The sequence below is a fragment of the Lathamus discolor genome, chromosome 3 (assembly GCF_037157495.1).
Source record: "Lathamus discolor isolate bLatDis1 chromosome 3, bLatDis1.hap1, whole genome shotgun sequence".
NCBI classification, from domain to species: Eukaryota; Metazoa; Chordata; class Aves; order Psittaciformes; family Psittacidae; genus Lathamus; species Lathamus discolor.
In genome coordinates this window covers 29735587-29756562 of record NC_088886.1, presented here as the reverse complement: position 1 = coordinate 29756562, position 20976 = coordinate 29735587, and the positions used below count along the sequence as shown (strand labels likewise).

The following is a 20976-nucleotide window of genomic DNA, read 5'->3' as shown; positions in this document are numbered from 1 at the left end:
GCGGCACGTGACGCCGCTGTCACGTGGTGGGGCGGGTGGGGGGGGGGGGGTGGAACGCCCCCATCCCGCGCTAGGCCACGCCCCCCCCCCCTCCTTCCCGGTCCCGGTGTCCCTCGCGCACTCGGTGCGGGAGCACGTGGCACAGCGCCGCACTCGGCCCGCGTCCGCACGGCAGCGCCGGCGACAGCGCCCACGGGTACCTCCCTGCACCCGGGGCTGCACCGACCGAGGACCCTCCCGGCCCCTCGTACCCGGCCGGCTGAACACAGCACCAAAGGGCACAGGCCCTTACCCTCCCACGGCACGCACCGACCCCGCTTGGCAGCCCACACCCACCCCAGCCTCCCCCAGCACCCTACAGCCCCACACACACCCCCCATACACAGCCTCCCCCAGCCACCCGGGTGGGGTGGGGCAGGCCCCAGCCGCAGCCAGTTGTGGAAACAGGAGAGGGTTTCCTTCTCTTTCCTAAAAATACTTCTCTTATGGCCTCCAGCACAAGATCAGTTTTAACCCTGCTGCCCAGCCCACACTCCCAGCACAAGCAGGGCTGGGCAGCACTGGAGTCTACACGCAGTTTATTTTCTTGACTCTTAAAAACAAAGAAATAAACATGGTTTTTTTCCCCAACTCCCATACCACCTACCCACCCCCCCACCCCCCCCACCTCAAACATCATAGTTGGGATTCTTGCGTAGGATAACAAATCCCTCCAGGATAGGCGTCACGGGCACGTGCTCCTCTGTGGCCAGCTCGGCCCGCTCCCCATGTGCCAGAAGCACTGGCGTTGTGTGAGTCTGGAAGCCGGTGATAGTTTTGGGCTTTCCCGCCTGGCCCACCACATCCACAGCCTGCACAAGAAGAGCGACGTAAATGCTGGGGTCACATAAGGATGCCAGAGCACCCCGGCCCCAGCTCTGGCTGCTCCTTACCTGTCCTACCCGAACTGACACGGGTAGAGGTCGTAGCTCCTCGTCGAAGGTGACCAGCATGCGAGGCTGCATAGCAGCAACAAGGCCATACAGAACATAGTGGGACTTGCCCAGGATAACTGGAGGGAAGACAGAAGTGAGTGCAGGGGCTGGACATTGCCCACCCCACAGGCAGAGGGGGCCTGAGCCCATAGTACTCACTGTTGCGCACATCCAGGAAGGACACAAGGACGGTCAGCAGCCCAGCCACAGCCACTTGGCTCATGAGCTGGCGATCGCTGTGGTACGGGCACAGGGTGAGCGTCCCCTTGCCCAGGTGGGTCAGGCCCTGGTGTGGCAGAGAAAGATTGTGAGAGACCCGAGGGGACTGGACCCCCCCCCCCCAACCCTGCCTGGTGACACCTCCAGGGCACCACTTCCCATCCAGGGTAGGGACCCCAACCCGCCCCTTCCCCACTACGAGCAGCAAGCACAAGATTATCACCTGGGCTAACCGCACCATGAAGAGATTGTTGGGGTCCTTGGCATGGTACTGGGCGAGCTGTCGCAGCATCGCTGCCAGCCGGGCATTGTTGGTACCTGGGAAAGAAGGGGGGTAGGCAGAAAGCAGAGTACACACTTGGGTCTCCCTCCTTCCCCCAACATGAGCCCCAAACAGGGCCGTCCCCCAGACTCACCGCTGCCAACCATGCCCATGGCAAAGATGGAGTTGTATGAGACCTCAGGGTCAGCATCGTGGGAGAACTTGCTGAGGGTGTCAAGGATGTTGAGCCGTGGGTTGGAGACAGAGATCAGAGCCAGGGCCAGGGGCACAGCACGGCGGAGGGTGGGCTCCCCATACCGCAGCTGCATGGAGAGGAGGTGGTTCTTAGATCCAGCTTACCAAGGGCAGCAAGGGCTAAAGAGATGCAAGGCCAAGACCCAGTCTCTAGTCCCAGGTCCCTTCCCAGCTCCGTGCTGTCTCCAGTGTCACTCACCAAGTGACCAAACGTGCGCAGGGCCATCTCAGCACCGATCTCCTCACCCATGGCAATGAGCGCGATCCCCAACACTGCTACACCCTGCAGGGACACAGGCACTGACGACCAAGCAGGGAGCACACAGCCCAAAATCCAAGTTCTCCTAGCCCCTGCATCCACCCTAAGCCTAGGGGGACAGGGAGAGCAGGGAATGTGGGCAGGGGCTGTTTTCCACAAGCTTTGATCACACAAGGGCCTTAGGGACCCCCCCCAAAGCCAGCTGCTGCTCCTTGGATGCAAGTCCAGTCCCCACCTGGTGAGCCCCCATGTCAGCTGAGCTCTCTTTCTTTTCCTTCTCTTTCTTGTCCTTTTTGTCCTTGTCCTCCTCTTTCTCCTTGGAGTCAAAGTGCTCACTGCAGATGTGCAGGAGCTGTTGGACCTTCAGGACATTCCCCGAGCCTGGGGAGGGGAGCAGAGGGCCAGGATGGGGAGGCAGAGGGCCCAGGACCCACTCCTGCCTCCCCCACCTCGACAAGCCCAACTCACCTGCATAGGCACAGATGTCCACCAGCGTGTTGGCAAAGCTGCGGAATGGCTCCGACACAACCTCCAGTGCTGCCAAGATGGCCTCGATCGCCTCTCCCTTCCCTGCCAAGGAAGGCGCAGTGGTTAGAGGACAGCAGTGGAGGGATGCTCCCACCCCAACCCTCAGCCCATGAGCCCCTGGCACTGCCTTACCCAAATGGTTCAAGCCCAGGCCAAGCGGCAGCCACCGCGCATACGTGTCCTTCAGCTCTGTCTCCGATTTCTCCATGATGGTCTGGAGGATGGTTGAGGTGACATCCCCATTGCAGGAGCCCACTGATATCATCCCGCAGGCCAGGGCAGTCACGCCAGCCACCTGGTGAAGGAAGGAAAGAGAGATGTTGTACATGGGGACAGCACAGAGTGAGCTGGCCCACAGCCTGCGCCCAGGTCTGCACAGTCTGACAGCTGTCCAGCCTGAAAGAGCACCGCGTACCCTTGCTCTCCACTTCGTGAGACAATTTGGGCTACTGGCATCCTATCCTCCCATTTCCACTGCAATCCCATCATGGGAGCAGCTCAGATAAGGAACATAGGGCTGCGCTCTTCTGGCACACCACAGTACTGAGCAGAGACATGTAGCCTTGCTCTTAGGAGCCCAAACCAGCTGCAGGACAGCCCCTGCATTCCCAGGAGCTGTTGCCAACTACGTGAGCAAGCAGCAACTACAGGCAGACCCTGCCTTGCTCCCTACCTCCATGCTGGACTTTGAGTCTCCCATCACAGGTAGCAGCAAAGTCAGAACATCCTCACGGTTGGAGCCTGCATACGCCAGGCCCAGCCTGCAGAAAGTCAAGGGCAGTGTGAGGGGTGCTGCACCACCCTGTGCAGCACGGGGACGCTAGGGCCTGGCCCTTACCCAAAAATGGCTCCAATCCTCATGGTGTTGCTGTTGTGGAGGACGTAGTCGGACAGGAGGGCCAGGGCAGGATCACACTCATTCCTCACCCCTGAGTTGACGATGCCACAGGCCAGAAGGGCTCCTGACTGCAATGCAGAAGCACTGTCACACACCAGCCACCAATGCACAAAGCTCCCTGCCAGCCGGTGACTAATGTCACACCACACGTTACAATCACTCCTTGGGACTGGCAAGTCAGTACCAAGTGAGCAATGCCACACTGGATCCAGCTGAGTGTCCCAAAGCTCATAGCTCTGTCACACCAGAGCACCCAAAGATGTCTCGGGCAGTCCGCAAGAGCTCCCCACCTTGCCATGATCTGCTCAGAAACCTGGGTCACAGGGCACCCACCACCTCTCCAGGCACGAACCAAGCCCTGCAGCAGCCCACAGCAAGGTCAGCCATTCCCCCAGCCAGCCTTATACCCAGGCCACAGCAGGGCCACCCCACACAGCAGCAGAGCCCGCGCTGGGATCGGTGCCACAGACCTTGATGTAATCCTCCGAGGAGTACAGGTACTTGTCGATCTGTGTGAGTCCCCCATCCACGTCCCACAGCAGTATCGTACCCAGAGAGGCTGCAGCGCTCAGCATCCCTGCAGTTCCAGGGGAGAAGAGCCCATGTCAGCCCTGACTTGATGTACCAGGCCTGGGGCTTGTGGTGGCCAGTGACATGGGGCAGCCCAGAGGCAGCCATGCCCTGCAGCACCCCAAAAGGGACAAGGTACAGACCCCAAGCCCACGGGCACCTCCAGCCCCTGCCCAGCTGGCTCTCTCACCATGGTCCTTGTTCTTGTACAACCACTTATTGCCATCATCCGTCAGCAGCTTGTCCTGCCCAAATGCAGCATTCACAAAGCCGTTCACAAAGGAGGAAGCCAAATTCATCCGGGCTGAGTCCACTTGGGAACCGCTCCCCCCAAACCCTGGGATACAATGTCAGGGTGAGGCAGGCAGCAAGAGAAGCCCTACCAGCCCCATGCCACACAGCTATCCCACACCATGGTGGGACGAGGACCTGTCCCACCACCATCTGGAAGGAAAAGCCCAAATCCACAGCAGGCAGCTGGCTCTGCCCCACACCATGTCAGAGACAGTAAGCAGGCCACGTGCCCACCTCAGGATACCCAGATGACTGCACTGGCCCAGAGGTGCCTTGCAGCCCCAGGAACACCCCACAATCAGGAACAATAGAGAGCACAACACAACCCCTTACGGTTATTTTCCAGGTGGGTTTTGTAAATATCGTCCGGCACTTTGGGCTCCATGATGTCCAGCTACAGAGACAGGGGAGAAGGGGGTTACCTCCTGGCCAGCACACGTCAGGGCAGCTGCCCTACCACAGCAACCTCTCCTGGAGGTACTTCGCAAAGATTATAGGGATGAAAGACCTCTCCCCAGATCTTGTCACACTGCCCAGCAGCCAGGGCAGCCACAGCTGGAGGCAGCGTCACTTTTTTCCCAGCTGTGACACCCACCTCTCTGGCCAAGGCCAGGAAGTTGCTGTTGAGCTGGACATTGGACATTATCTCAGTCAGGTCCTCATACTCCTCCACATCCTCATTCAGCTCCAGGAAGACCCCATGGCGGCCCAGCATAAAGGCCATCTGCTTCTGCACAACTCTGCATGGAAGGGAGAGTTTTCACAAGTGCCCACACCCCAGGACACCCAGCACAAACACACGTTCACCACACAGTGAGCCAACCTGCTGTGCTCTAGAAGCACACAAGAGCAGCCCGTAGGTGACCCACTCTTGCCTGTCTCGATTTCAGGGCCAAAAGTCTCAGTCCAGCCCCCAGACAGCTCAGGTGGTGGCAGGATCCAACACAACTCTGCCCAGACAGGGAGCTGCACCACACCATGATGGGTGCAAGCCCCGGAGGGCAGGGAATGGGTGTCTGCTTACACATCTTTGCAGGAGGTGAAGATGTCCTCCACCAGCTCCACGTCATTGAGCATCAGAGCCAGGCGCAGGGCTTCAGGGTAGCGGCTGAACTTGCGGAAGATGCCCAGAGCACAGCGCAGGAGAGCCGAGTTCTCGGGCTCTGGGACGTAGCTTACACAGCTTTGAGGAGGGAACAAACACAAGGGTGGCAACCATGTCAGGCAACCTCAATCCAGTGAGTGACCAGGCCCCCTCCAGCCGTGCTGAGCCTCCTCACCTGGTCAGGTAGAGGCACACTTTGGAGTAGGCATTGTCATCAATGTACTTCTCCAGCATGTCCATCTGCTCAATCTCCATGAGCAGGTCACAGGCCTCATGCTCTGCATTGTGGGCCATGTTGTAGGGAACGATCTCCTTGACAAGGGTGAGGAGCGTGTCCCTCTGAGCCTTGTCAGCCTCATCGATCTCCTGCCACTCTTTGGCCACCTCCCCTGCCAGGTGCCTGTGCAGACAAAGGGCAATCACCACCACAGAAACCAGCTTCATGCAGCCCAGGGGTAGGGAGCAACTGCTGCCAGTCAGTCAGGGCTGTGTATTGCTTACTGGGGCTCTATACTACTGCAACACCTTACGGGAGACAAGCCCAGAGAGGGAATAGTGTTAAAAGCAGAGATTACAAAAGCCATGGCAGTGAGATCTCTGCAGCTAGCAAATCACTGTGGATAGAGAATGTGCAGGCATGAAAGGGGCAGCTGAACACAAGCCCAGCAAGTCAGGACATGTCCCAGACAGGCCAAAGCACTCAGGGAAATCCCCCTGAGCCCTCGGCTTCCCCCAGGTCCTCCTCCCACCCAGGCTTACCTGACATATTCATGCCCCCAAGATGCCAGCTCCTCCTGGGAGCCCACCAGCCGGTACTTCAGACACTCACGCTCCCCGCTCATGGTCATGGCCAGAACAGAAATGATGTCTGCTGCAAAGCGCTGGGGAAAGAGCGCAGAGGTCCAGATACAGGCCAGGCACAGGGAAGCAGGGGCAGCCAGGCACACAAACACCCTCCCCACACCCACAAGCCACCACAGGTGGCAAAGGCACAGCTCTGGCAAGTTATAATCCACTGGAGCAAGTCACAGAGGCTGATGTTAGACCACTGCGTCTGGAGGGCTCTACAATCGCCTGCCCTAGCACTGCCCCTCAGGCACACTGGATGGTGGGGCCAAGAGCATTTACCTTGTTCTCTCCTGGAGCCATGTTCTCATAGATCTCCTTCAGCTTGCCATAATGGGGGCGTAGGAACTTGAGCGGTTTAGGAACAGAGGTCATGGAGGTAGTGGAAGAGCGGATTTGCCTCCGCAGCTCCTCCAGGGCTGGGCGGTAGAGGGATGTATCTTTCTCCTGCAGACAGAAGCTGCCTGTCAGGGAGCAGGGGCTGATTCTCTCACCACCACCCCACCAGCAGTCCCCAAACACAGCCATGTCTCCGAGCAAAGCCAACCCCTGCCCTGGGCTGCCTCCTTCAGCCCAAGTACTGGGGAGGGAGAGCACAATGAGCCAGAAAGTCACCCACACAAGACAGAGCAGAGGTCCCCTGGGCACAGGTCAGACAGGCATTAAGGTGGGGGAACAGACCACAGTGAATAAAGGCCCATCTCCATCGCACAACAACCATAAGCGAGGGACAAATGGACTGAAGCCACAGTCAGGTCTCCATGCTTCACAGCTCCCCCTGAGGGGCACGCACAGACTCACCCCAAGGCGTTCCACCAGCATCTCCAGCTCATCCTGCAGCTGCTTGTCCTCCTCGGACTGCCGAAACGCACGGGAGAACGCAGCGTTAAGGGTGCCAGGGCCATCACCCGGGCCGCGGCGGGACCCCCCGGGGTGCTCTCAGCACTCCCCAGTGACACCGGACCGGACCCTCTGCCCCAGCACCCCCCACGCCAGAAACCCGCCAACTGCGTCACGCGGGACCCCCAAGACGTCACGGCCCCCCCCCCGGAGTGATCCCCTTCGCCTCAGTGACGTCACAGACTCCCCCGGGAGGAATCCCCTCACGCCGGTGACGTCGTGACGCCGGAAGAAGCCCGCGGTGACGCCACGGGCGCCCCCGAAGGGGTGCCGGCCGCCCCCATGACGTGGGATGACGTCCCGCGCCGCCGGTCACGCGGGGCCGGCCGTGCCGTGACTCAGCTGCCGGGCCCGCAGAGGCGGCGAACGCTCACCAGCTCCTGCTCCTTCTCGGGCCCGGCGGGCTGCTCCCGGCGGTCCCGGCCCCATGGCGGCGTGGGCTTCTCGTCGCCGCCCGACCCGGGGCCGCCCTGCACCCGGCTCTGCCCGCCGCCGCCTCCCGCGTCCATGGTCGCTCCGCCGCCGACCGGCCGCTCCGCGCCTGCGCGCCGCGCACGCCCACAGCCAATCGCCGCCCGGCGCCGCCGTGACGGCGCCGTCGCGCGCCGGAGGCGGGGCGCGGGGCGGGGCTAGGGGGCAGGGCGCGGGGCGGGGCCGGGCCGTCCCACGTGTCGCGGCGGTGCGCTGGTACCGGCCCCGGCGGCAGCGGGAGGCGGCGAGCGGCCGCAGCCGGGGCCGGGGGCCCGCAGCTCCGCCACCCTGACGCGGGGCACCGGTGCCACCCGAGCCGGGCAAGCGAGGTAGCGCTGCCCGGGGCTGGCGGGCTCGGCGGGACCCCAGCACGCCGCGAACACCCGTGAGCACCCCTGTGTCCTCCACCCGTGCGCACACGCACACGCTTCCTGCCCACCCGTGCCACTCTGCATCCCCGATCCCCCAGGGCAGGCAGCTGGCACTGTCTGGCCGAGCCCCACCGGGCACCCCTGGCTGTGCCCCCCGGGGAGCCCCGGGGCAACGGGAGTGCTGCCAGGCGTCTCCCACCGACCTCTTTCCAGGCTGCGCTGCTGGACACGCCCACAGCTGCTGCGTGTCCTGCACCCCGCAGGGTATGGGGCACCCTACAAGCGTATCTGCGCTCGGACACTCCAAACATCGCTGCCCCACAGGCAGCACCCTGGGCACCCGGTGGGTGACCTGCCGGTCCCACCTTGCCCATTGAAGCAGTGGCGCAGGGTCGAGAGGTTTCAAGGCAGGGTGTGAGGCCTTCACTACGGCAGTGACTGTGGCCGTGGACGCCTGCGTATATGCAACCGTGTGTCACACCACAAGTCAATGATGGCACAGGTCTGTGCATGACCTCGGGGTGCCTGGGGGTACCGGGGTGGGGGTGTCAGTCAGAGTGTGTGTGTGTGTGTGCACATCCCCAGGCACCAGAGAAGGGTGCACTGCTGCAGCTGTGCACCACTACCACCCCACTGCCGGTACCCAGTGCTGTGCAGTACAGGTGTGGCTTCCCCGGTGCCAAAACGTATGCCAGTGCTGGTACACATGTCAGTGTGCCAGTGCCCATTGCGGGTGCCCGGCTGTCAGCCCGATTGCTCCCCGTGCCGGTGTGGGTGCTGGTCTGAGTTCCAGTGCCGGTGCGACTCCCCGTCCAGGTGCCGGTGGGGGTGCGTGTGGCAGTGCCGGTGCAGGCACCGGTGCAGCTTCAGGTGCGGAGCTCCCCCAGTGCTCACGGCGGTCACCTTGGCGGTGGAGCCGGGCGGAGCGGAGCTGTGCGGTGCGGTGCGACAGGGCTGGGCACCGGTGCCCCTGCTCCAGCGACCCCCCTGTCGCCGGCCCCAGCCGTCCGCTCCCGGTGCCTGCGGGCCGCGCTCCTCGGGTTCCCGTGCCCCGGCTCCATCCCTCCGGCGCGGCCCCATCCCTGCCCAGCCCCGGTCCCGGTCCCGCCGGCGGCGCGGCTCCCGGTAAGGGCCATGGCGGCGGCGGAGGCAGGCGGCGCTGCGGCGGCGGCGGGGGCCCGGCGCGGCCCGGGCGGGGAGCGGAGCTAAGCGGGAGGCGGCCCGGGATGGCCAGGATGAACGTGGCCCTCCAGGAGCTCGGACACGCTGTGAGTGCCGGGGCAGCAGCGGGGGCCGGACCGGAGGTGGCGGCGGAGCAAGGAGGGAGCTACGGGCGGGGACGGGGACCGGGGGCACCGGATCGGGGCGGGGGGGGGACGGTCGGAGCAGAGGAGAGCCCCGGGGCTGAAGGGCTCAGGGAGATGGAAGGTCTGGAGGGGCTGCGGGAGACAAGAGCCTGTGGGATGCAGGGGGCTGTGTGGGTCCGGGACTGGGGGAACTGCATGGCTGGAGGGTCCCCGTGCCCCACGGTGGGGGGAAGAAGGGGAAAGAGGCACGTTAAATCCCTGCCTGTGGTTGGGCAGAAGGAGCTGGGGTGGTTTATAGACCTTGCTCTGCCGGGGATGAAGCCCACCTGGGGTACAGTGATGCTGCTCGTAGGGTGCCCCTCAAGGCAGCGCTCCTGGAAGGAGCAGAAAAGCCTTGCTCCTGCGGCTTTCAGCCCCACAGAGTGGGCAAGAGGAGCTCCAGGAGCACGTCCTCCTCGTGCCTCGAGGGTGCCAAGAGGTGCTGGGGAGAGGGTGCTGCCAGCTGGTGCCCAGGAGGATGAGGACCACCCGAGTGATGAGAGGGGAGCATTGGGGGTGTGGGGGTGCCCAGCTGGCTGAGCTCCCACAGGATGCCAAGCTGTCCCTCCCAACAGCTCGGCGGGGGGGTTCTGCCAGCTGTCAATCCCAGCCTCGCACCCTCCCACTGCAGCAGCCCTTGGTGAAGCCCCCTCCGTGTTCTGGTGGTGTGGCACTGGGCAGAGCTGGGCATGGGGCACTTGCTCTCCTTCACCCCCTACCCATCATCCTTCCTGCTCATTCCTTGTCTCTGATACCAGCCCTGCAGGCAGTCCCAGGGCATCCACCATAGCCTGCAGCACAGAGCTGCAACCCACTCGGGTGATCAGTCTGAAGCCAAAGGATGGCTCATGACCAGCAGCACTGCTGATTCTCTTCAACCAAAGCCTCCAGCTTTTTCTTCCAGCTTATCCCCCCTTCCAAAGCTGCTGGCTCAGCTCCACCACTTTCCTCTTGGCTGAATCCTTGGCAGCTCTCATGCCTGGATCGGTGCAAAGAGCCCCTGCCAAGCTGCTCTGCAGGCCAGGAGGAAAGGGGACCCATCCCTGTCAACTTGCAGCCCCTGTAGTGCCCCCTCTACCCCACAGTCTCTGCCTGCATGGGCTCGACCCTGCGCCCTGGGCCAGAATAGGGCAGGAGGTGTTTCCAGATGTTTCGGAACGGTGCACATCTGCATGGAAAGTTCCAGGCAGGGGAGGAGGGGTGAGACAGCAGCGCTAGGCAACGGTTGCTCAGCAACGGGGACCACGTCTCCGTGGCGATGTGGCACCTGTCTGCAGGGCTGATGCCACAGATGCCATGGCGACGCGGAGGGATGCTCGGGCGCTAGCCTCTGAGCCCCTCACCAGCAGCTCTCCCCGTGCTCCCCGGAGCCACCGGGGACTGGGGACAACCTCTGGGGGAGGTAGAGGCACACCGAGGGGGGCCAGGGGCTGTCCCGGCCCCCCGTGCACTTGCTGGGCAGGCACCGTCCGTCGCCGTAAGAGCCGGGAGGGGGGGCAGGGCGGGGGGCAGCCATCCCCACCCCTCGTCTTAGCCCGCTGCCTCCCTCGGCAGATGCCCGACTACAAGCGTGCCACACTGCAGGAAGACGATGGGTCGGAGCCAGCGGGGGATGGCAGCGCCTCTCCCGACAGCATGGAGGTGAGGTCTGCCCCGACCCCCTCCATCCTTTCCCTCTCCATCCTCCCTGGCCCCTCTCCTCACCCTCAGCCAGAACCTGCCTGCAGCCGAGTGGGGGGCAGCAGCAGCAGAGCTGGGAGCCAAGCCAGCCTTGGCTGTCCCCAGGGATGTGCTGGGAGGCAGCCAAGACGCAGCAGTGTGCCTGGGCCACTGTCCTTCCTTGTGGCTGGGGGTCACCAGCACCCACTACCAGCTTGCCGGGGCTGGTGCCCTGGGGACCCGCGGGGGGATGCCCTGGTCCCCACCTCGTCATGCTGCACCTCATCATGCAGCTGAGCCAGGCATGGGAGTGGGGAGGGTGAAGCAGGAGGGGCGAGGTTTGGTCCCCCCGTGGTACAATTGCAGGTCCTGTTCCTGCCCAGGTGGGGTTTCGGAAGGGTCCGGGGCCGCTGCTGAGCCGCCTGGCTTCTCGCAGCCAGCTGGAGCTGGTGCTCTGCGTCATCGCCATCTTCCTGGCCCTGATGCTTGGCATCGTTGTCGTCGCCCTGGCCATCCAGTACCGCAGAGGTAGGGAGAGGCCCTGCCAGGGTGGCGGTGGCATTCCCACACCTGGGAGGAACATGGCAGGATGGGGAGGTACAGGTCAGCTCGGGGCTCCCGCTTTGGGTGCTCTGCCCACCCCTGGGTGCAGACAGGTCTTGTCCCAGCTCCGTGCCTCAGTTTCCCCCGGCACATGCGCACAGCCCTGGGCATGCCTTCCCTGCCAGATCCCTCTCACAGCACGTGCCTGACGGATGCCTGCGTGCGGGTGGCCAGCAAGATCCTGGAGGCCCTGGATGTGGAGACAGATCCATGCCAGGACTTCTACCAGTACTCGTGCGGGGGCTGGATCAAGAGGAACCCGCTGCCCAATGGGCGCTCCAAGTGGAGCACCTTCAATAGCATCTGGGACCAGAACCAGGCCATCATGAAGCATCTCCTAGGTGGGCACCACGCGGTTCACGGCGGGGGGTGACCTCTGGGCGCAGGCAGGCAGAGCCCCAGCATCCGCGGGGCTGACCCGCAGCCTCCCGCAGAGAACACCACCTTCAACTCCAGCAGCGAGGCGGAGCGGAAGACGCAGCGGTACTACCTGTCCTGCCTCAAGGAGCAGAGGATAGAGGAGCTGGGCTCCCAGCCCCTCGTAGAGCTCATCGATAAGGTGGGGCAGCCATCCACGCGTGAGCTGAGCTCAGCCCAGCACATTTCCCACTTGGCTTTTCATGTAACCGGAGAGGGGGCAGCCCTCGGGGTCGGATCCTACCCCTCCTTGAGGCACTGGGTCCATCTGCTGGCAGATCGGGGGGTGGAACATCACTGGCTCCTGGAACCAGACCGGCTTCATGGAGGTACTCAAGATGGTGTCAGGCACGTACCGGGCAACCCCCTTCTTCACGGTGTACGTGGGTCCGGACTCCAAGAGTTCCAACAGCAACGTCATCCAGGTTGGTACCTTGGCACGGAGGGGCGGCGGGCACCGGGGGCCTACCGCGCTGCCCGTGCTGCCCCTCTCCCCCCTCCAGGTGGACCAGTCGGGGCTTTTCCTCCCATCCCGGGATTACTACCTGAACAAGACCGCCAACGAGAGGGTGAGGCTGGGCGCAGGGCACACTGCGACTGGGAGAAACCCACAGCAGTGGGGTGCAAGCAGTGCTGGGAGGCACCTGCACCCTGCCCATTGGGTGTCACAGTGCTCAGGGAGGTGGAATGAGCTGTGGCCAGTGCTGAGTGTGGGCTCGGGGTCTCACCAGGTCCTGGCAGCATACCTGGACTACATGGTGGAGCTGGGCACACTGCTGGGGGGGGTCCCGGAGCCCACCCGCCTCCAGATGCAGCAGGTGCTGGACTTTGAAACCCAGCTGGCCAACATCACTGTGCCCCAGGCTGAGCGGCGGGATGACGAGAAGATCTACCACAAGATGAGCATTGCAGAGCTGCAGGTAGGCACGGCACAGCGCGGCTTGGGGAACCCTCTGAGGACACGAGTGGGGCTTGTCCAGTGGGACACCAAGGGGTCCAAGCTGCTGCCCCCCTTCTCAGGACACCCTGGGCAGCCCCATCTGTTCTGGGACATGCTCTGGGTGCTGGAATGAAGGGCTCATCCTCTGGTCAATACGATTTGGGGGAGCTGCCAACCCGCATGGGGGGGAGGGTGGGGGGTTGAGAGCAGCACTGAGAGCAGCAAGGAGGCACAAGAAGGGAGCCTGGGGCAGAGAAGGGATCTGGAGTGCTGAGGGACCTTCGGGCCTTCCCAGGGAGCCCAGACCCTGCCCCAGAGGCTCCCCCAGCACTGGGCAGGATGGGGCAGAGCCATGCCAAGCACCTCAGTGCTGTGTCCCCACGTCCCCTCCAGGTCCTAGCCCCCACCATCGACTGGCTGGATTACTTGTCCTACGCTCTGGCCCCGCTGGAGCTGGCGAACACAGAGCCTGTGGTGGTGTATGGGGACACCTACCTGCAGCAGGTCTCCGACCTCATCAATAGCACTGACAGGAGGTGAGGCCCCCTTGAGCAGCTGGCCAGGCCCCATTTGGGGCTGTCCCTATGGTGGGGGCACGCCGTGGGCTCACCGGTGGCTTGGAGGCTAGCGCATAGTGAGCCACAGCATCGCTCTGCTCCCGCAGCATCCTAAACAACTACCTGATCTGGAACCTGGTGCAGAAGACGGCCTCCAGCCTGGACCAGCGCTTTGAGACAGCCCAGGAGAGGCTGCTGGAGACGCTCTATGGCACCAGGAAGGTAACAGAGACAGAGCCCCCTCTGCCCTCAGCCTGGAAGAAGTCAGAACCACCTTTGCCCTTGGGATGCCCTTGGGATGCTCTGGATGCTGCAGAGGGAAGCCAGGGATCATCTTTTGGGGTGGGGGTTTTAGCCACTGAGCGTCTCCCCCCTGGGGAGGGGGCAGAGCTGGGCTGGGTGAAGGAGGGAAGCAGGGGAGGGGACTGGGGGTCTCACAGACCCCGATCTTGCTCCCACAGTCCTGCACACCTCGCTGGCAAACCTGCATCTCCAACACAGACGACACACTGGGCTTTGCCCTGGGCTCTCTCTTTGTCAAAGCTACCTTCGACCGGGACAGCAAAGCTATTGTGAGGACACTTCTTCCCCTGTCCCTTCCCCATCAGCATTCATGGGAATTCCTCCCCTTCCCCACCCATACGCCAGGGCTAGAAAGCATGGAGCAGTGAAATGGGACCCCCAGCCCTGGAAAGGTCCCACTCTGCCCACCCTGTCCCTGTCCAAGGGGCTGTGGGGACAGAGGGGCTTCATTTCCTCCCCAGGCTGAGGAAATGATCAGCGAGATCCGGGCAGCCTTTGAGGGGTCCCTGGACCACCTGGACTGGATGGATGAGGCAACCAGACAGGCTGCAAAGGAAAAGGTGACTGGGGGGCGGGGGGGGGGACGACACACGACACATGGTGTGCGCAGGTGGGAGACCTCCCCCTGTCCTGGTAAGCCCTCAGCTCCATCTCACTGCCAGGGCCTCTCCCCACACAGGCGGATGCCATCTATGACATGATAGGCTTCCCTGACTTCATCCTGGACAACAAGGAGCTGGATGATGTCTATGATGGGGTAGGAGAGCACCCAGCTTGTGGGGAGGGGTTGCAGCCTCTCCTTATACCAAGTCCTGGCAGGGCAATGTCCCTTTTTGGGGGACCCATTTGGGATGGGGCTTTGTGTGGAGTCACCCTGGTACCAAGCGCATCCTAGCCATGGTGGGGGGAACCAGCCAGTGGGCTCCTCCTCATCCCTCCTCCTCCTCACCAGTACGAGGTCTCGGAGGACTCCTTCTTCCAGAACATGCTCAACTTCTACAACTTCTCTGCCAAAGTGATGGCCGACCAGCTCCGGAAACCCCCCAACCGCGACCAGTAAGGGAGAGAGCCCGGGGGGAGCAGAGGATGTGACACTGGCAGTGCCACAGCACTGTCCCCAGCATGGCCTGGGTGGCACTGCTCCACTGCGGGAAGGGCCCCCGTGGGGTAGTGCAGCACTGTATGTCCCCCGGGGTGCCTCTGGCTTGTCCACAGGACAGGATCCTTTGGTCATGGGCGAGGGTAAAGGTGCCAGCCCTGGGCAGGGCAGCACAGGGCACCCATGGTGGGAGACAACACAGGAGGGTGGCGGGGCAGTGGGGACAGGGGACACATCCCTGCCTGCCCATGTCCCACCTCCCTGCCCCAGGTGGAGCATGACCCCACAGACCGTCAATGCCTACTACCTGCCCACCAAGAACGGGATCGTCTTCCCTGCTGGCATCCTGCAGGCTCCCTTCTACGCCCGCAACCACCCCAAGTGAGCCTGGCACAGGGATGGAAGCATCTCCTCGGGTGGGGGAGCATGGGCTGGGTCAGGGCCAGCACCCCACAGAGCCCCCCACAGTCACAAAGCAAAGCCCTGGGAGGCTTGAGGGCCCCTCCAGGCTTTACATCCTGCAGCCAAGACAACCACCTCTGGGGCCACCTGTGTCCCCAACAGTACTCATTCCCAGCTAGGTGCCAGCTGGAGCAGAGGCTCACTGGGTCCTCTGAACACAGATGGGGTGCCATTTGTGGAGGGGGTGCTCAGGCCACAGCAGGCTGCAGTGGCATCATTCTCCTGCACTTACCCATCTCTCTCCTGTGGCCCCACAGAGCCCTTAATTTTGGTGGCATCGGTGTGGTGATGGGACACGAGCTGACCCATGCTTTCGATGACCAAGGTGAGACCCCCATCACCTTCCTGCCCCCCCCCCCGATGTGGGGGGGTGCCACGGACTCATGGGGGTTCCGCTTTGCCATCCATTGCATCATGCGTGCTCTTGCCCTCCTGGCCCCCGCTTCTATCATCCTGTCTCCCCAGGTGGCACCTGCCGATACCTCCCCCAGGCTTCTCTGTGCAGCTTTCGCTCCATCCGCTTGGTGAGGACATGGTGTCTGCAGCCCCCCTCATCCTCGTCCCTGAGGGGTGCGGGACACGTCCCTCTCACATCCGCTCTACTCTGTGCTGAGATGGGATCAATGGGGGAATTTGGGGTGACAAATCTGGCTTGGGACAGTGGGGATACATGAGGGGACGGCTGGGGACCCGAGCACAGGCTGAGCTCCAGCCAGAGCGTGCAGAGAACAGGCATAGTGGGAGGTTATCTCCCCTGGGCATGGACCCAAGGTGCCAGGTCTTCCGGTGTCCGCTTGGGCTGTCTTACACTGCTTCAGGACCCCCTGCAGCTGGGGCTTTGCAGAGCACCAGTGTCCCCTGGTCCCACCCATGGGATGATCCCACAGGACGGGAGTACGACAAGGAGGGCAACCTGCGGCCGTGGTGGCAGAACTCCTCCCTGGAGGCCTTCAAGAACCGGACGGCGTGCATAACGGAGCAGTACAGTCGCTACACCGTCCACCGCGAGAAGGTCAATGGCCGGCAGACGCTGGGAGAGAACATAGCTGACAACGGCGGGCTCAAGGCAGCCTACAATGTGAGTGTCACTGTCCTGAGAGGATGTGGCCCCCTCTGTCTGTCCGTGCCTCCCTGAGGCTTCAGGGCATCTCTCCCATAGGCGTACAAATCCTGGCTGCAGAAGAACGGGGAGGAGAAGCGCCTGCCAGCGCTGGAGCTCACCAACCACCAGCTCTTCTTCGTGGGCTTCGCGCAGGTAGGGCAGAGCCAGATGGTGGGCCCCCCATCCTTCCCCTGCCCCTCAGAGGCCCCCCGCAGCCCCCCATCCATCCTGCCTATCCCTGAGGCTGCTCCCGCCCCGTCAGGTGTGGTGCTCCGTCCGAACACCCGAGAGCTCCCACGAAGGGCTGGTGACCGACCCCCACAGCCCTGACAAGTACCGCGTCATCGGCACCCTCAGCAACTCCAGGGACTTTGTCGAACATTTCGGCTGCCCCCTGGGCTCCCCCATGAACCCCGGCAAGCACTGCGAGGTGTGGTAGGGACGGGGAGGGGGCTGCGGACAGAGGGGACGATGCTCTGCTCTCTCTCTGTGTGTGTGTGTGTGTGTCCCCCGCCCTCGCCGGCCGCCGGCGGTGGCCCACAGGCAGAGAGCGCGGCCGCTCCCCGAGTCACCGTCCATCGTGGTCCCCACCGTGCACACACCGCGCGCCTCTTCGCCCCATCTCTGCCCCCCTCCCCAGCACACACCGGGCACCCACCGCAGCCCCATCCACAGCCTGGAGCCGGGCATGGCCGGCAGAGAAGCCGTAGCGCCCCCAAAACGCAGCTCTGCCCCCAACCCTGATGTGCTAGAGACGGGCACAGCGCAGCCCCCCCCAGTGCCACGTTCACCCCGTGCGGGCAGGCAGAGGGGTCCCAGGGAGAGCATTAGAGCCGAGCTCCCCCGACCTGCCGGAGACGGAGGCTGGGGGCCACCCGACTCCGCTCTCCCCCCGTCCCCTCCCGATCCGGCTTGGCTTCCCCATCCACCTCTGCTGGGACCAGCGGGCGGCAGCGGGGACTCTGGTGCCTTCCGCTGTGGGTGGCTGTTGCTGACTTTATTTGGCGATTAAAAGCAGTTTCCACATACTCTGGCGGCTGCGCGTCCGTGGCGGTGCCGGTGCCGGTGCGGCAGGAGAGGTGGGCTCCGGAGCAGGGCGGTGACTCAAAAGAAGGGGGACGAGAGGGAGATGAAACATCCCGAGGGCGGGGAGCGGGAGATGAGACATCCGAGGGACCGAGGGCTGGGAGCAGGGGATGAGCTGTCTTGAGGGGCAGAGGGAGGGGGGCAGGCGTGCGGGGAAGGAGGCAGCAGCTGCAGAGCTGACCCTCAGCCCTGCCCCGAGACGGCTGCGGGTCACCGAGGGCAGGAGCCGGGCTGGAACGGCCCCGCAGCCCCGTTGGAAAGGGAACGCCGGTGTAAAGACCAGCCACGGGGACCCACTGCCCCTAGGGGGGGGGGCCCGGGTGACATCCTGCCCGGGGGCCCGGCCCTGCACACGGTCCCTCCGTGTGCACTGGGACCCCCGAAACCCGCGGGGAGCATAGAACAGCGGCTCGCAAAGGCCGCCAGGAGTTGTAGTCCTGCGCACAGCCCGACGGGAGCTGTAGTTCGGCGCGAGGGACGCTGGGAGCTGTAGTTTCAAGCGCGGCTCGCCCCGCCGCCTGGCCTCGGCGACCGCACTGCATTTCCCAGCAGGCAGCGCGGCGGGGCCGGGGTCCGGGCCTGGGAGCCTCGGGGGCTGCGGGGGGCAGCGCGGCCGGGCCGGCGTGAGCGGCTGAGGCGGGGCCGGGCCGGGCCGGGCCGGGCCGGGGGTCCGGGACAGCGCCGGGTGCTGGGCCGGAGCTGCGGGTGTCGGAGCTAGGTGGCACCCTGGCTGCAGGGCCTGGGCTGGCTCACGGGGGCTGGGCCCCGGCCCGACCCTGGGTGCAGAGCAAAAAGGGCGCCTCTGGAACCCGACTGGGCGAGGGGTTGTGCCTCGGGCCGGGGCTGCCGAGCTCCTGTGGGTGCTGGAGCTGAACTGCCTCCAGCCGGGGCCAGGGACAGGCTTGGCCCTAGGGCAGCAGTGTCCTGGCGACGGGGGCAGTGGGGCGTCCTGCGCTGGGGACAGGGACGCTGGGACATCCCTGCCCCGGTGCCTTGCCCTGCCCTCCAGCCAACACGCTCACCTTGCAGGCGTGCTGCCCGAGCCTGGCACCATGGACGCGCCACTCGTTACGCCCGGGGAGCTGCTATGTCTGGGCTCCAGCCTCGCCTTCTCCGGCCTCTTCTACTACCTCTACAGGAAGAAAACCAGAGTCGTGGCACGCATACAGGTAGCCCTGTCCCTCAGATGCTCTCAGCCCCCACTGTCCCTTCCCTGCTGCCCAGAGCCTTTGATTTGGGCGCACCTCACTGATGGCTGCAGCCTGCTGCATCTTCTACTGATGTCACGATGCCTAGGACCAAGCAGGTCACATGCTGCCAGAGATCCCCACAAAGCCATGTATGACCCACCTGCCAGCCCGGCTGCCCCTGCCCGGGTTCACTCTCAATCTCTGCTCTTTTAGGAGGCTCCAAAGCTCCAGGTTGATGATGATTTACCAGCATTAGTGTCTGCGGCTGATGGGAGGTGCCTGCCTTATGTTGCTCTGGAAGGTAAGGAGACCCTGTGGCCTCACACTGGGGACAGAGGCTTCGCCCTCCTTTAACCTTAATGCATTCCCCTGTCCTTAGGCATAGTGCTGCCAGCCAAGGCTGCACTGACAAGCCATTACCATGAGAAGCTGCAGGGTGTGATACAGAAGCTGCTTCTGAAAGAGCATCGGCTGGTCTGGAACAGCTTGGCCCGGAGCTGGTGAGCAATGGGAGGGACAGCAGGGGGGCAGGCTTGTATTGGTGTTTCCAAACCCCCATACGCTGGGGCCACCAGCAAGGCAGAAATTGGCTTGGTTAAAGGCTCTAGTCCCTACCCTTGGCTCTGCCCCAGGAGTCCAGAGTTCCTCCATATTGTCCACATCGCTGTGCTGTGCTCTCTGCTTGCAGGAGCGAGAGTGAGCGGGTGCTCTCAGAGCAGGTTTACACTGTCCCCTTCTTGCTGGCCTCGCCGGACGCTGAGGCGGTGACACAGGTGAGCGTGGAGAGCCCGCTCCGAGCCATCTGCCTGCCACTGGAGGTGGTGTACGAGAGGTTCCAGCAGCCGGCCCACGGCTTCCGTGACCTGCTGGGGCAGTACTTGAGTGGGGAGAAGCCCAAGGGCATCCTGGAGACAGAGGAACTGCTGCGTGTGGGAGCTGGGCTGACGGGCATCGGGGAGCTGGCTCTGCACCCCGACGGCTCCCTGCACCTCCAGCCACCATCCCAGGGGGGCGACTATTTCCTGTGCCTGGGGGACTGGCAGACGGTGCTGGAGGAGCTGGAGTCTGCCAGCGGGCTCTGGAAGGGGGCGGCCGTGCTGTGTGCCGTGGTGGGCCTGGCCGTCCTGCTGCACGCCCTGTGCCGTGCCTTCCGCCGTGCCCGCCTCAGGCAGCAGCGCGAGGACAAGGAGCTGGACAGCGAGGAGGCCGGGGACGGGGGGCTCGAGGACTCCTGTGTCATCTGCCTGTCGCGACCCCGCGAGTGCGTCCTATTGGGCTGTGGCCACATCTGCTGCTGCTTCCGCTGCTTCCAGGCCTTGCCTGCCCGCCTCTGCCCCATCTGCCGGGGGCCCATTGACCGCGTGGTGCCCCTCTACCAGGCCTGAGAACATCTGGGGGGCAGCCAGAGATTGTTAACACAAAGCGAAGCAAGCTTGGGGCCTGCAGTAATCTCAGCTGGGCCCTTGTGTGCAGATGTGTGATTCCTGTTGGGAGAGAGGGGTCCTGGTGTGCCTCCCCCTGTCTTTTTGGGAGGGTGGGGAGTTACAGCCTCCTCATGCTCCCTTTTTCTGCCAGAAGCCCTTGCCCCCCCAACGTGAAGGCTTGGGGAGAACATGCTCGGTGCCTGAGCTGAAGAGCCAAGTCCCCTGCCCCATGCTGGGGTGCCCCTTTTCCCAGCCCTGACCCCTCCAAAGCCGTGTGGGACTTTTGTTTTTCTAGTGTGTGGCTTTATGAGGAGCATGGCAGGGGTAAGACCAGGGCTGGTGAGACACAGTGGAGTGACAGAGACCCAGTTCCCCCTGAGTCACCGCAGTGGCACACTTTGCTGCCACCACCGTGCTCCCTGTCCCATGTGCCTACAGCCACTGCCCAGACCATGCCCAGCACCCAGGGACTGGTGGCAATGAAGTGTGCCCCTTCACCATTTGCAGTGCTGCCCAGGGAGGGAGAGCGTCCCTCCGCCGTCTCTGCAGAGTCCCTGCTCTCCCCTGGAGCAGGGGCTGAGCCATGGGGCACCCCAGAGCCTGCCCATGCCTCTGGCCCCTGCTGCACCCCGCTTTCCTGCCTGCCTCCTGGCTGGGACCGAGTGCAGGCACAGCTTATGGTGGTGTGTGGAGTGATAAAGATAAGGAGTGGAGCTTGGCCTCGCCTCTTCCTTTGCACCATCAAGCCGGGGGACTGGAGGGGCGTGCCAAGAGCCAAGGCTCTCCCGCGGGGGGGGTTGGGGGGGGTGGGGGGTGGGGAGGAAGGGAGAAGGGAC

The 20976-nt window shown here is 63.7% G+C and overlaps 3 protein-coding genes across 5 annotated transcripts; 2 read left to right on the top strand and 1 right to left on the bottom strand.

The window, feature by feature from the left end:
• Positions 1–503: 503 nt before the first annotated feature.
• On the bottom strand, positions 504–7667 carry PSMD2 (proteasome 26S subunit ubiquitin receptor, non-ATPase 2). The gene is made up of 21 exons (XM_065674422.1): positions 7485–7667; positions 7012–7068; positions 6493–6657; positions 6124–6245; positions 5540–5764; positions 5284–5442; positions 4855–4999; positions 4593–4653; positions 4156–4302; positions 3866–3972; positions 3336–3463; positions 3171–3258; positions 2630–2792; positions 2438–2539; positions 2205–2350; positions 1910–1993; positions 1610–1778; positions 1417–1511; positions 1134–1260; positions 933–1051; positions 504–851 (listed from the first exon to the last, which is right to left on the bottom strand). The coding sequence occupies exons 1-21, from the start codon at positions 7617–7619 to the stop codon at positions 669–671; spliced, it is 2727 nt and encodes a 908-aa protein (XP_065530494.1). The 5' UTR covers positions 7620–7667; the 3' UTR covers positions 504–668.
• A 1449-nt stretch (positions 7668–9116) lies between these two features.
• Positions 9117–17365, top strand: ECE2 (endothelin converting enzyme 2). Of its 2 annotated transcripts, XM_065674423.1 has the most exons (19): positions 9117–9220; positions 10853–10939; positions 11341–11485; positions 11686–11901; positions 11995–12119; positions 12256–12402; positions 12481–12546; positions 12709–12897; positions 13311–13453; positions 13582–13696; positions 13936–14046; positions 14239–14337; positions 14457–14534; positions 14730–14833; positions 15147–15257; positions 15596–15663; positions 16226–16416; positions 16498–16593; positions 16703–17365. In XM_065674423.1, exons 1-19 carry the CDS (start codon positions 9179–9181, stop codon positions 16877–16879), a joined length of 2310 nt encoding a protein of 769 aa, XP_065530495.1. In that variant the 5' UTR covers positions 9117–9178; the 3' UTR covers positions 16880–17365. The 2 variants fall into 2 exon arrangements, with proteins under 2 accessions (XP_065530495.1, XP_065530496.1); XM_065674424.1 differs by lacking the exon at positions 13936–14046 and having other exon boundaries at positions 9139–9220.
• A 78-nt stretch (positions 17366–17443) lies between these two features.
• Positions 17444–20858, top strand: LOC136011895 (mitochondrial ubiquitin ligase activator of nfkb 1-A-like). 2 transcript variants are annotated; one of them, XM_065674425.1, is made up of 5 exons: positions 17444–17519; positions 18556–18695; positions 18930–19017; positions 19096–19216; positions 19405–20858. In XM_065674425.1, the coding sequence occupies exons 2-5, from the start codon at positions 18579–18581 to the stop codon at positions 20099–20101; spliced, it is 1023 nt and encodes a 340-aa protein (XP_065530497.1). In that variant the 5' UTR covers positions 17444–17519; positions 18556–18578; the 3' UTR covers positions 20102–20858. The 2 variants fall into 2 exon arrangements, with proteins under 2 accessions (XP_065530497.1, XP_065530498.1); XM_065674426.1 differs by lacking the exon at positions 17444–17519 and adding an exon at positions 18075–18149.
• The last annotated feature ends 118 nt before the right edge of the window (positions 20859–20976 follow it).